The 15,116-nt window shown below is 46.0% G+C and overlaps 1 protein-coding gene across 2 annotated transcripts in view; it reads right to left on the bottom strand.

Annotated features, from left to right (window-relative positions):
• LOC139421995 (calmodulin regulator protein PCP4-like) overlaps positions 1-10,139 on the bottom strand; it is a 28,843-nt gene extending 18,704 nt beyond the window's left edge. For both annotated transcript variants that reach the window (XM_071173139.1, XM_071173138.1), the window contains exon 1: positions 10,030-10,139. In XM_071173139.1, the coding sequence (XP_071029240.1) occupies positions 10,030-10,038 (9 nt within the window). In that variant the 5' untranslated portion in view covers positions 10,039-10,139. The remainder of the gene's footprint in view (positions 1-10,029) is intronic.
• Positions 10,140-15,116: the final 4,977 nt, after the last annotated feature.

Below are 15,116 nucleotides of genomic sequence, written 5' to 3'. Positions count from 1 at the left end.
TAATGTTGCATGTTTCGTACACCGTGGAGTATTACATAATGGACTGATCTGAGGACTGTGACCAATTTCAATTTCAGAGAAACATATGATTTTAAAAAGTTATACCTATGCACTCTGTCAGATGCCAGTTAGTCATTCCGAAGAGATTATACCAATTAATATGACATTTCCACTAACAGATTAACTCAAAAATATTGTTCAGGTCAAAAACAACAAAAAATTTACTTTGGCTAATTTCCTCAGACTTCCATTGACTGAATTGGTGCCTAAATCTGTCGAACAGGCACTTCTGAGCTGAATTTAATTCCCTCTTTCTGATTTTCATCAGTAGAAACGAGGGTAAAAAGGACACAAAGAGACACTACTCTTCCCTACCTTCCTCGCCTCTGCTACACCGACCTTTTTACACTAATTGGTAGCAACCTTCTCTCATTCTTCTTTTCCATTGATGTAGAAAAGGCTAGAGTGAAGAGGGGGCCTGGTGGTCCACTTCTGATGATGAAACAGAGGGCTTTGCTAAGTAGGCACCAAGGCCACCATGCATCCAAATTCTTGGATGCAGTTCCATATTGGACTCTTTGTCTGATGCATTGCCATTACTTAGACAGAGCATCAGTAGGTTAAGATTTAAATAATACTATTTTCAAATAGAGGATGTTATGAAATTGTTTAAGTTTCTATATTATAGCAATGTAATATGTCAAAATCAAGTTATATACCACTGTTAGTTGATCATAGCATGCATGATTGATGGTTTTTGAATCAATGAACCATTTCCTTATTATTCTGCATCTACTGTACACACATCCATATGAATGGCATACTTCAGTACTTGTCATCTTAACCTACACTGACAACTCACATGGAAAACACCAAACCACTGGACCATGCTCTCAAAGCTAATCAAACAAGGCTGACTGCACCCTGTTTTTAAGCCTGGAGGCGACACTGGCTGTGCTGCTCTTTCTGACTATATATCTACCAATCTATCTCTCTTCATCTACTTTATCTATCTGCCTGCACGATCACAATCGACCAATAACTCAGAGACATTGGTAAGGTTTATTTACAGCACTTTAAGCGTCTGTTGGTTGGGTCCCCCAAGTCTCTACAGGGATAGAACATTTGTCACGTTCTGACCATCGTTCGTGTGTGTTTTCCTTGTTTTAGTGTTGGTCAGGACGTGAACTGGGTGGGCATTCTATGTTGGATGTCTTGTTTGTCTATTTCTATGTCTGGCCTGATATGGTTCTCAATCAGAGGCAGGTGTTAGTCATTGTCTCTGATTGGGAACCATATTTAGGTAGCCTGGGTTTCACTGTGTGTTTGTGGGTGATTGTCCTTAGTGTTAGTTTGCACCAGTTTAGGCTGTTTCGGTTTTCATTACGTTTATTATTTTGCACTGTTTGTATTTAGATTCGTGTTGCTATAGTCACAATAAACATGGATCGCAATCTACACGCCGCATTTTGGTCCGACTCACCTTCTCATATAGAAAACCGTTACAGAATCACCCACCACAAAAGGACCAAGCAGCGTGTCAACAGGCAGGAGCAGCGCGAGGAGACGCGCAATAAGGATTTCTGGACATGGGAGGAAATCCTCGACGGGAGAGGACCCTGGGCTAAACCAGGGGAGTGTAGCCGCCCAAAGGTGCAGCAGGAGAAGAGGCAACAGGAGCAGCCCAAAGAGGAGGTATGGACATGGGAGGACGAATTAGAAGGAAGAGGACCCTGGGCTCAGCCAGGAGAATATCGCCGCCCCAAAGAAGAACTGGAGGCGGCGAAAGCTGAGAGGCGCAGATATGAGGAGGCAGCACGACGTAGCGGATGGAAGCCTGAGAGGCAGCCCCAAAAATGTCTTGGGGGGGGGGCTAACAGGGAGCATGGCTACGTCAGGTAGGAGACCTGGGCAGACTCCCTGTGCTTACCGGGGGGCTAGAGAGACCGGACAGGCACCGTGTTATGCAGTGGTGCGCACTGTGTCTCCAGTGCGGGTGCATAGCCCGGTGCGGTATATTCCAGCTCCGCGTGTCGGCCGGGCTAGATTGAGCGTCGAGCCTAATGCCATGAAGCCGGCTCTACGCAGCTGGTCCCCAGTGCGTCTCCTTGGGCCGGCTTACATGGCACCAGCCTTGCGCTCGGTGTCTCCGGTTCGCCTGCATAGCCCAGTGCGGGCTATTCCACCTCGCCGCACTGGCAGGGCGACCGTGAGCATTCAACCAGGTAAGGTTGGGCAGGCTCGGTGCTCAAGAGCTCCAGTGCGCCTGCACGGTCCGGTTTTTCCAGTACCACCTCCACACCCCAGCCCTCCGGTAGCAGCTCCCCGCACCAGGCTTCCTGTGCGTGTCCTCGGCCCAGTACCACCAGTGCCAGCACCACGCATCAGGCCTACAGTGCGCCTCGCCTGTCCAGCGCTGCCAGAGCCTTCCTCCTCTCCAGCGCTGTCGGAGTCTCCCGCCTGTTTAGCGCTGTTAGAGCCTTCCTTCTCTACAGCGCTGCCGGAGTCTCCCGCCTGTTCAGAACTGCCAGTCTGCAAGGAGCTGCCAGTCTGCAAGGAGCTGCCAGTCTGCAAGGAGCTGCCAGTCTGCAAGGAGCTGCCAGTCTGCAAGGAGCTGCCAGTCTGCATAGAGCTGCCAGTCTGCAAGGAGCTGCCAGTCTGCAAGGAGCCGCCAGAGCTGCCTTTCTGCAGGATGCCGCCAAAGCTGCCAGTCTGCAAGGAGCCGCCAGAGCTGCCAGTCTGCAAGGAGCCGCCAGAGCTGCCAGTTAGCATGGAGCAGCCAGGGCCGCCAGTCAGTATGGAGCAGCCAGGTCGGCCAGTCAGCATGGAGCAGCCAGGGCCGCCAGTCAGCATGGAGCAGCCAGGGCCGCCAGTCAGCATGGAGCAGCCAGGGCCGCCAGTCAGCATGGAGCAGCCAGTCAGCATGGAGCAGCCAGAGCAGCCAGTCAGCATGGAGCAGCCAGAGCTGCCAGTCAGCATGGAGCAGCCAGTCAGCATGGAGCAGCCAGAGCTGCCAGTCATCATGGAGCAGCCAGTCAGCATGGAGCAGCCAGAGCAGCCAGTCGACCAGACTCTTCCAGATCTGCCAGTCGACCAGACTCTTCCAGATCTGCCAGTCGACCAGACTCTTCCAGATCTGCCAGTCGACCAGACTCTTCCAGATCTGCCAGTCGACCAGACTCTTCCAGATCTGCCAGTCGACCAGACTCTTCCAGATCTGCCAGTTGACCAGACTCTTCCAGATCTGCCAGTCGACCAGACTCTTCCGGATCCGCCAGTCGACCAGACTCTTCCGGATCCGCCAGTCAGCCAGGATCTTCCAGAACCGCCAGCCAGCCAGGATCTGCCGGATCCAACCACCTGCCTGAGCTTCCTCTCAGTGCTGAGCTTCCTCTCAGTGCTGAGCTTCCTCTCAGTGCTGAGCTTCCTCTCAGTGCTGAGCTACCCATCAGTCCCGAGCTACCTCTGTCCCGAGCTGCCCCTCTGTCCCGAGCGGTCTTTAAGGAGGGTAACCTATCTAGGGACGCTAAGGAGGTGGACTAAAACTGTTATGGAGTGGGGTCCACGTCCAGCGCCAGAGCCGCCACCGCGGACAGATGCCCACCCACACCCTCCCCCATAGGTTTAAGTTGTGCGTCCGGAGTCCGCACCTTGGAGGGGGGGTACTGTCACGTTCTGACCATCGTTCGTGTGTGTTTTCCTTGTTTTAGTGTTGGTCAGGACGTGAACTGGGTGGGCATTCTATGTTGGATGTCTTGTTTGTCTATTTCTATGTCTGGCCTGATATGGTTCTCAATCAGAGGCAGGTGTTAGTCATTGTCTCTGATTGGGAACCATATTTAGGTAGCCTGGGTTTCACTGTGTGTTTGTGGGTGATTGTCCTTAGTGTTAGTTTGCACCAGTTTAGGCTGTTTCGGTTTTCATTACGTTTATTATTTTGCACTGTTTGTATTTAGATTCGTGTTGCTATAGTCCCAATAAACATGGATCGCAATCTACACGCCGCATTTTGGTCCGACTCACCTTCTCATATAGAAAACCGTTACAACATTCTGGATCATCTACCCATCTTCTTAACCACACTGCACCTTCACTGTGGAGGCAGTGTTTTATCACATCGTGTTTCATAATTTCATAATGACATCACGCTCAACATACTAAAATGCTTATTTTTACCCCAAAATAAATTTGAAGGCAATAGAACAAACAGGGTTGTGATTTGTTGCCATTGCGAAGAGGCTGTGAAATTAAACAAGTGAGTGTCTCATCAACACAAAAGATATCATGGCTGTTGAATGAGCCTGACCTGTCTAAATCTGAATGTTTTTTTTTTATTTACCCTTTATTTAACCAGGTAGGCTAGTTGAGAACAAGTTCTCATTTGCAACTGCGACCTGGACAAGATAAAGCAAAGTAGTGTGACACAGACAACAACACAGAGTTACACATGGAGAAAACAATAAACAAGCCAATAACACAAACAAGTCAATGACACAGCAGAGAAAAGAAAGTCTATATACAGTGTGTGCAAAAGGCATGAGGAGGTAGGCATTAAATAGGCCATAGGAGCGAATAATTAAAATTCAGCAGATTAACACTGGAGTGATAAATGAGCAGATGATGATGTGCAAGTAGAGATACTGGTGTGCAAAAGAGCAGAAAAGTAAATAAAATAAAAACAGTATGGGGATGAGGTAGGTAGACTGGGTGGGCTATTTACAGATGGGACTATGTACAGCTGCAGTGATTGGTTAGCTGCTCAGATAGTTGATGTTTAAAGTTGGTGAGGGAAATAAAAAGTCTCCACCTTCAGCGATTTTTGCAATTCGTTACAGTCACTGGCAGCAGAGAACTGGAAGGAAAGGCGGCCAAATGTGGTGTTGGCTTTGGGGATGACCAGTGAGATATACCTGCTGGAACGTGTGCTACGGGTGGGTGTTGTTATCGTGACCAGTGAACTGAGATAAGGTGGAGCTTTACCTAGCATAGACTTATAGATGACCTGGAGCCAGTGGGTCTGGCGATGAATATGTAGCGAGGGCCAGCCGACTAGAGCATACAGGTCGCAGTGGTGGGTGGTATAAGGTGATTTGGTAACAAAACGGATGGCACTGTGATAGATTGCATCCAGTTTGCTGAGTAGAGTGTTGGAAGCTATTTTGTAGATGACATCGCCAAAGTCGAGGATCAGTAGGATAGTCAGTTTTACTAGGGTAAGTTTGGCGGTGTGAGTGAAGAAGGCTTTGTTGTGAAATAGAATGCCGATTCTAGATTTGATTTTGGAATGGAGATGTGACAGGACGGGATAGATACACCGCACCACAGACAGAACCAAATCTCCACCCGAGCGGATTTACATAATCCTGCATGCAACAAAAAAATATTGAACAAATCTGCTTAATATCTGAGTATTTGTGGAGAGCATTCCAATCTAGCCTGTTGACAGAGGGACGGTCACTTGTCTCTAAATGTGGAGATAATGTGGATTTAGGGCCTGGGTTATAATGCTATCGCCAGAGGCCTGACACAAGAACTTAATGCATGTACAGATGCAGTTACAAATAATACACAGGCGTATACTTAAGAAATTACCCAGCTGCTTTTCAAGACCACAGATGGCTCCTAAAGCCCCCAGCCAGGAGGCTGCAGCGTGGACGGTTGCGATGTGTTTAAAAGACACTGAGACCAAGCAATTCTTCAGGCTCTGGCTGAGACTGGGACCAGGGTGTGTGACTGGTTTATGATTGCATGTGATTCTTTCTCTGATTATCTCCCGCCCTCCCCCATACACCGTGCGCACCACCTCTTTTCTACTCCACACATGCATAGTCTGATTATATAACCCAGTAGTAACGCAATACTGGGCCCCATCTTGACTGGTTACCTGCACATTGTGTTGAACACATTGTCATTCCATACCAGTGTCTTCATACTGGGCACAAACTGGTGAATATATTTAGGCCTATTTATAGCTCCATTAGGTAGAAACTTTGTGTGAAAGTAAATGGGTGGTGGGGGGGGGGGGGGGTGAGCTAGTGGGGACTATTGGCATTGATTTCCATTTAATTATTTATTCACAGAGCCCCTCTAGAGCCTTGACTTGATTCTTTATGGGCATATAAATCCATCATGGAGATGGGAAGCTAGTGAATGTCTTATGTGCTGCAAGATCCCACTTTGTAATGTCTTATTAAATCACATTTTATTTGTCACTTGCTTCGTAAACAACAGGTGTAGACTAACATTGAAATGCTTACTTACAGGCCCTTCACAACAATGTAAAGATATATTTTTTCAATAATAACACACGGAACAAATACACAATGAGTAACAATAACTTGGCTATATACACGGCGTACCAGTATTGAGTCCATGTGCAGTGGTACAAGATAATTGAGGTAGATATGTACATATAGGTAGGGGTAGAGTGATCTCATTTATAAAATCCTGTGTTCATGCAGTACCATAGAAACCTATATAAACATGAGCAGGGAGAATCATTGTCAGATAGGTGCTCTGCGACGGTCACACCCTGACCTTAGAGAGCCTGTTTATTTCTCTATTTGGTTAGATTTGGGTGGGCATTCTAGTTTTCTATTTCTTTGTTGGCCGGGTATGGTTCCCAATCAGAGGCAGCTGTCTATCATTGTCTCTGATTGGGAATCATACTTAGGCAGCCTGTTTTCCACGTGAGTTTGTGGGATCTTGTTTTGGCACAGTAGCTGTATAGCCCTGCAGAACTTTACGTTTGTTTATCTTTTGTTGTTCATTTTAAATAAAGAAGATGTACACTTTCCACGCTGTGCTTTGGTCTCATTCCCGACGATGGCTGTATCAGCGACGTACAGTATGATCTCATACCTCAGTGTATTTTGTATTTGTACTTATTATGGATCCCCATTAGCTACTCGTCCTGGGGTCAAACAAAATTAAGGCAGTTTATACATTTTTTTAAACATTCACAGATTTCGCAACACACTGTGTGCCCTTAGGCCCCTACTCCACCACAAATCTACAGTACTAAATCCATATGTATGTATAGTGCGTGTGTGTGTGTGTGTGTGTATCTGTGCCTATATTTGTGTTGCTTCATAGTCCTCGCTGTTGCATAAAGCAATTTTTTTAATCTGTTTTACAAATCTAGTTTTACTTCTTGCGTCAGTTACTTGATGTGGAATAGAGTTCCATGTAGTCGTGGCTCTATGTAGTACTGTGTGCCTCCCATAGTCTGTTCTGGACTTGGGGACTGTGAAGAGACCTCTTGTGGCATGTCTTGTGGGGTATGCATAGGTGTCTGAGCTATGTGCCAGTAGTTTAGACAGCTCGGTGCACTGAACTTGTCAATACCTCAATACATCAATACCTGATGAAGTCAATTTATCCTCCACTTTCAGTCAGGAGAGATTGACATCCGTATTATTAATATTAGTTCTCTGTGTACATCCAAGGGCCAGACGTGCTGCCCTGTTCTGAGCCAATTGCAATTTTCCTAAGTCCTTTTTTGTAGCACCTGACTACACGACTGAACAGTAGTCAAGGTGCTACAAATCTAGGGCCTGTATGTAGGACCTGTCTTGTTGATAGTGTTGTTAATAAAGCGATGCTCTGCCTTCTTATAGACAGACTTCTCCCCATCTTAGCTACTACTGCATCAATATGTTTTGACCATGACAATTTACAATCTAGGGTTACTTCAAGCAGTTTAGTCATCTCAACATGCTCAATTTCCACATTATTTTTTACAAGATTTAGTTGAGGTTTAGGGTTTAGTGAGTGTTTTGTTCCAAATACAATGCTTTTAGTTTTGGAAATATTTAGGGCTAACTTATTCCTTGCTACCCACTCTGAAACTAACTGCAGCTTGTTTCAGTCATTGTGTGTTGTGTTGCAGTCATTTCAGTCGCTGTAGTAGCTGACGTGTATAGTGTTGAGTCATCCGCATACATAGACACTCTGGCTTTACTCAAAGTCGTTAGTAAAAATTGAAAAAAGCAAGGGGCCTAAACAGCTACCCTGGGGAATTGCTGATTCAAACTGGATTATATTTGAGAGGCTTCCATTAAAGAACACCCTCTGTGTTCTGTTAGACAAGTAACTATTTTTCCACATTATAGCAGGGGGTGTAAAGCCATAACACATACATTTTTCCAACAGCAGACTATGATCGATAATGTCAAAAGCCGCACTGAAGTCTAACAAGACAGTCCCCACAATCCCTTTATCATAAATTTATCTCGGCCAATCATCAGTCATTTGTGTAAGTGCTGTGCTTGTTGAGTGTCCTTCCCTATAAGCACACTGAAATTCTGTTGTCAATTAGTTTACTGTGAAATAGCATTGTATCTGGTCAAACACCATTCTTTCCAGAGGTTTACTAAGGGTTGGTAACAGGCTGATTGGTTGGCTATTTGAGCCAGTAAATGGGGCTTTACTATTCTTGGGTAGCGGAATGACTTTAGCTTCCATGCAGGCAAGTCAGTTAAGAACTAATTATTATTTTACAATGACGGCCTACCCCAGCCAAACCCTCTCCTAGCCCGGAAGACGCTGAGCCAATTGTGCACCGTCCTATGGGACATTGAATCAAGGCTGGTTGTGATACAGCCCGAGATGGAACCAAGGTAGTGTAGTGATGCCTGGAGCACTGAGATGCAGTGTCTTAGACCACTGCGCCACTCGGGATCCCACTGGGTAGGGTTGCCTGGGAATGCTTCCCTCACACACACACTGAGGCAACCACTGACCGAGCCTCTCCATTGGACCACCTATCCAGCCAGAATGTGTACCAGGATAGAGAGGGGGCAGCTGTAGAGAGAGGAGGGGGCAGCTGTTGAGAGGGGAGAGGGGGCTGCTGTAGAGCTAAGAAGACTAGCCTCATCTGCCACTACCACGGCCAGCCAGTCTGTCTGTCTGTCTGTCTCTTTCTCTCTCTCCTGTCTGTCTGTCTCTTTCTCTCTCTCCTGTCTGTCTGTCTCTCTCTCCTGTCTGTCTGTCTGTCTCTCTCTCTGTCTGACTCTCTTTCCCTGTCTGTCTCTTCTTCTCTGTCTCTCTCAGCCAACTGCTGCTGGATTCCATTGACAGAAAGCAATTGTGTTGCACGAGGCCAACTGTACTAACCTATACACCGGGAAAGTGACCAAAAAAAATGCAGCTCAATTGTTTCTAAGATTGGCCCATTGTTCTGAGGGAACGAGACAGTGATAAGGTCCAAGATTGGGGGCCTCACTTATTTCCATTTCCCCCTGCTCTGTGCATGCAGTGACAGAACAGAATGTGTTATTGCAATGGGTCAGCGGTATACCTTGAATTATTCAGTGACTGTAGGATGTACTCTTTTCCAGCGCTCAGTGCAGTGTTTGCATATACTGGATTCTGAGATGGCTTGTTCTGTTTTTCTCTAGCAGTGTAATAAACACAGAGACCAATTGCCTTCAGCTGAGACATGATTGTTATAGACATGGTTTTATGGCTTAACTGAACTGACTGATGCATTCGGTTGATTGGCAGACTTTGTGTCTAGGTCAATATCACTCCCGCTTCAACTAACACATTTACTATTCATGCTGGATTAAGCATTAATTTACATGTCATAGCTTGTGTTTACTTTAAGGTGTCTACCCTACAAAGATAAGCACGCAGGCTATATTTCCAAAGCTATATCTCCAAAGCATGCATCATTGTATTAACAAACTAAACAAAAAATTCCTCGTAAGGACAAAAATTACCAGTGGTGGTTCAGAGAGGACCGTTTTGGGTTGGTTTACCGGGAGTTGGATAATAAATCATTTTAGATCGGCTGGACTTCACTGACACTTGCTTATATTCTAGCGAAACGTTTACTATCGTTGCCATAGCAGAAACTACAAACTATTTATTTTATTTCACGCTGTATCCTAATTGGCTACTTTGACACGATTTGTTTGCGCTCCGTTTGAATACTGAAATTAGCAGCAACAGACTATCCATATATTCGTTTATTAGCCTACGCTATTATGATAGCGATAATTGAAATAAAGCAGGTACACCTACCTCACTCATGATTCCCAAGTGTTGTAGTGTGGCAGCTAGGATGATTCCAGTATTTGATATACAGTTGATGTACAGTTGTCACTGGTAAGAAGTCCTGTCCACGATGCCTTGGATCCGTTATAGAGGGGAGGTTTTATACTACGTGAGTAAATCTTACATGTCATCACGTTCCCATTAAACCAATAGGAATGCCGTCGGCACTATCTCAAATCACCACTCAGAGCTAAAACATGCATTATAGTCGTACGTAAAGGCAGCATTATCAAGTTATTGTCACCTCAGCTGATTATTAGATCAAATAAACCAATACCACTTCTGTTGCCACAGCACAGTGTAGACGACACATCAAAGCTACCCAGATGTTTTCATGAAATGCAAAGCAGCTAATGTCATCCAATGTTAATGGCACTGCAAGTTGTATAGGAAATGTGTTATAGCAACACATTTAGCCTTATTATGTGGGAAGACAGCTTTGCCCTGACCAACATAGCTGCAGGAAGTAGGGGTTCTGAGAGTGCTGCAGTTCAGTTGAAAAATCACAATTAAAAGGGTATTAATACCAGTCAAGTTGTTTTTTTTATTACTATTTTTTACATTGTAGAATAATAGTGAAGACATCAAAACTATGAAATAACACATATGGAATCATTTAGTAACCAAAAAAGTGTTAAATCAAAATATATTTTTGATTAGAGATTCTTCAAATAGCCACCCTTTGCCTTGACGACAGCTTTACACTCTCTTGGCATTCTCTCAACCAGCTTCATGAGGCAGTCACCTGGAATGCATTTCAATTAACAGATGTGTCTTCTTAAAAGTTCATTTGTGGAATTTATTTCCTTCTTAATGCGTTTGAGCCAATCAGTTGTGTTGTGACAAGGTACAGGGTTATACAGAAGATAGCCCTATTTGGTAAAAGACCAAGTCCATATTATGGCAAGAACAGCTCAAATAAGCAAAGAGAAACGACAGTCCATCATTACTTTAAGACATGAAGGTCAGTCAATACGGAAAATGTCAAGAACTTTGAAAGTTTCTTCAAGTGCAGTTGCAAAAACCATCAAGCGCAATGATGAAACTGGCTCCCATGAGGACCACCACAGGAATGGAAGACCCAGAGTTACCTTTGCTGCAGAGGATAAGTTCATTAGAATTACCAACCTCAGAAATTGCAGCCCAAATAAATACTTCACAGAGTTCAAGTAACAGGCACATCTCAACATCAACTGTTCAGAGGAGACTGTGTGAATCAGGCCTTTATGGTCCAATTTATGCAAAGAAACCACTAGTAAAGAACACCAATAACAAGAAGAGACTTGTATGGGCCAAGAAACACGAGCAATGGACATTAGACCATTGGAAATCTGTCCTTTTGGTCTGATGAGTTCAAATTTGAGATTTTTGGATCCAACCGCATGTCTTTGTGAGACGCCGGGTAGGTAAACGGATGATCTCTGCATGTGTGGTTCCCACCATGAAGCATGGAGGAGGAGGTGTGAGTGTGCTTTGCTGGTGACACTGTCTGTGATTTATTTAGTTTCAAGGCACACTTAACCAGCATGACTGGCACAGCATACTGCAGATAAGCCATCCCATCAGGTTTGCGCTTAGTGGGACTATAATTTGTTTTCAACAGGACAATGACCCAACACACCTCCAGGCTGTGTAAGGGCTATTTTACCAAGGAGGAGATGGATGGAGTGCTGCGTCAGATGACCTGGCCTCCACAATCCCCCGACCTCAACCAAATTGAGATGGTTTGGGACGAGTCAGACTTCAGAGTGAAAGAAAAGCAGCCAACCAGTGCTCCGCATATGTGGGAACTCCTTCAAGACTATTGGAAAAGCATTCCAGGCGAAGCTGGTTGAGAGAATGCCAAGACTGTGCAAGGCTGTCGTTAAGGCAAAGGGTGGCTATTTGAAGAATCTCAAATATAAAATATAATTTGATATATTTAACACTTCTTTGGTTACTACATGATTCCATATGTGATATTTCATAGTTTTGATGTCTTCACTATTATTCTACAATGTAGAAAATAGTACAAATAAAGAAAAACCCTTGAATGAACAGATGTGTCCAAACTTTTGAGTGGTACTATATTCAACAAACATCTGGCTGTCTTTTTGAGTGGGTGAATGAAGGTTGATCAAAGTCTCATCCATTATAATTTCTACACATTTAAAAAAAAAAATATCTGTTTTTACACTTTCAAGTTATGGATTCATGATGTGTAAATTATGGGCCAATACCTACATCTAATATTTTATTTGCAACATCGACCAATACCGATATATACTGTGCATTCGGAAAGTATTCAGACCCCTTCACTTTTTCCACATTTTGTTACATTGCAGCCTTATTCTAAAATTGATTAAATTGTTTTTTCCCCTTCATCAATCTACATGCAATACCCTTTAATAACAATGCAAAAACAGGGTTTTAGACATTTTTGCAAATGTATAAGAAAATGGAAATATTTCATTTACATAAGTATTCGTACCATTTACTCATTACTTTCTTGAAGCATCATTGTCAGCGATTACAGCCTTGAGTCTTCTTGGGTATGACGCCACAAGCTTGGCACACCTGTATTTGGGGAGTTTCTCCCATTGCCTCGAAGCCACTCCTGCACTGTCTTGGCTGTGTCCTTAGAGTCGTTGTCCTGTTGGAAGGTGAATCTTCACCCCCAGTCTGAGGTCCTGAGCTTTCTGGAGCAGGTTTTCCTCAAGGATCTCTCTGTACTTTGTTCTATTAATCTTTCCCTCGATCCTGACTAGTATCCCAGTCCCTGCCACTGAAAAACATCCCCACAGCATGATACTGCCACCACCATGCTTCACCATAGGGATGGTATTGGCCTCGTGATAAGTGGTTCCTGGTTTCCTGCAGACGTGACGCTTAGCATTCAGGCCAAAGATTTCAATCTTGGTTTCATCAGACCAGATCATCTTGTTTCTCATGGTCAGAGAGCCCTTTAGAGACCTTCAATGCTGAAGAAATGTTTTGGTACCCTTCGCCAAATCTGTGCCTTTACACGCATTCACCCATAGGGACCTCCATTGTTCCAGTGGTTAGGCCCTTTCCAGTTCACGCGTTGGACAGTCGACCATTAGGGTCCAGCTTTATCAGGGAGGCCACCACTCCTTTGGTCATGTTGACGCAGGGGGGTCACAGGGAGAGCATCAGTCTATTCCTCATTGACTCTCCTGCATTTCCCGTGGTGCTAGGTCTTCCCTGGATAGCCTGTCATGACCCCACTGTTTCATGGCAATGGAGGGCTCTCACGGGGTGGTCGCGAGAGTGCTCAGGGAGGTGTTTGGGGGTTTCCATTGCTGCTACTACGGTGGAAAATCCAGACCAGGTCTCCACCGTGCGCATTCCCCACGAATATTCCGATTTGGCTCTCACCTTCTCTGAGAAGAAGGCGACTCAATACCATCGTAGGGGGGATTGTGCGATAAACCTTCAGTTAGATGCGGCACTTCCCAGGAGTCACGTCTATCCCCTGTCACAGGCGGAGACGGCGGCTAAGGAGACATATGTCTCCGAATCTCTGTGTCAGGGGTACATTCGGTCCTCCACTTCACCTGCCTCCTCAAGTTTATTTTTTGTGAAGAAGAAGGAGGGAGGTCTGCGCCCGTGTATTGACTATCTAGGCCTTAACCAGATCACTGTGAAGTACAGTTACCCGCTACCTCTCATAGCCACAGAGATGGAGTAAATGCACGGGGCGTGCTTCTTCACTAAACTAGATCTCTGGAGCGCTTACAACCTGGTGCATATCCGGGAGTGAGACGAGTGGAAGACGGCGTTCAGTACCATCTCAGGGCATTATGAGTACCTCGTCATACCGTACGGGTTGATGAATGCTCCGTCAGTCTTCCAAGCCTTTGTGGATGAGATTTTCAGGGACCTGCATGGAGAGGGTGTAGTGGTGTATATCGATGACATTCTGATATACTCCAATGCACGCGCCGCGTGGTGCGCAGGGTGCTTGGTCAACTGTTGGAGCATAACCTGTATGTCAAGGCTGAGAAATGCCTGTTCTTCCAGCAGTCTGTCTCTTTCCAAGGATACCGCATTTCCACCTCAGGGGTGGAGATGGAGAGTGACCGCATTTCAGCCGTGCGTAATTGGCCGACTCCCACCATGGTAAAGGAGGTGCAGCGTTTTTTAGGGTTTGCCAATTACTACCGGAGATTTATCCGTGGTTTTGGTCAAGTAGCAGCTCCCATTGCCTCACTGCTGAAGGGGGGCCCGGTGCATTTGCAGTGGTTGGCTGAGGCGGACAGGGATTTTGGTCACCTAAGGACTCTGTTTACCTCAGCTCCCGTGCTGGCGCATCCGGATCCCTATTTGGCATTCACAGTGTAGGTGGACGCATCCGAGGCTGGGATAGGAGCCATGCTTTCTCAGCGCTCGGGTACGCCACCGAAGCTCCGCCCCAGTGCCTTCTTCTCGAACAGGCTCAGCCCGGCGGAGCGAAACTATGATGTGGGGGACCGGGAGCTGTTGGCTGTGGTGAAGGCGTTTACGGCGTGGAGACATTGGCTTGAGGGGGCTCAACACCCTTTTCTCATCTGGACTGACCACCGCAACCTGGAGTACATCCGTGCAGCGAGGAGACTGAATCCTCGTCAGGCAAGGTGGAACATGTTTTTTACCCGTTTTGTTTTCCCCCTTTCTTTCAGACCAGGATGTTAAGGCAGATGCACTCTCCCGGCTGTATGACACAGAGAAGTGGCCCATGGACCCTACCCCCATACTCCCGGCCTTCTGCCTGGTGGCGCCGGTAGTATAGGAGCTGGACGCGGACATTGAGCGGGCGTTACGTGAAGAGCCCGCTCCCCTCCAGTGTCCCGCTGGGCATCTGTACGTTCCGTCTGCTGTCCATGAACGGTTGATCTATTGGGCCCACACGTCACCCTCCTCTGGTCATCCAGGCATCGGTCAGACGGTGTGTTGTGGGAAGTACTGGTGGCCCACCTTGGCAAAGGATGTGAGGGTTTATGTTTCCTCCTGTTCGGTGTGCGCCCAGTGTAAAGCTCCTAGGCACCTGCCCAGAGGTAAGCTACACCCCTTAC

The sequence above is a fragment of the Oncorhynchus clarkii genome, chromosome 12, assembly GCF_045791955.1.
Source record: "Oncorhynchus clarkii lewisi isolate Uvic-CL-2024 chromosome 12, UVic_Ocla_1.0, whole genome shotgun sequence".
Taxonomy (NCBI): Eukaryota; Metazoa; Chordata; class Actinopteri; order Salmoniformes; family Salmonidae; genus Oncorhynchus; species Oncorhynchus clarkii.
Note: the sequence above shows the minus strand (reverse complement) of the source record. Positions and strands in the feature narration are given on the sequence as shown.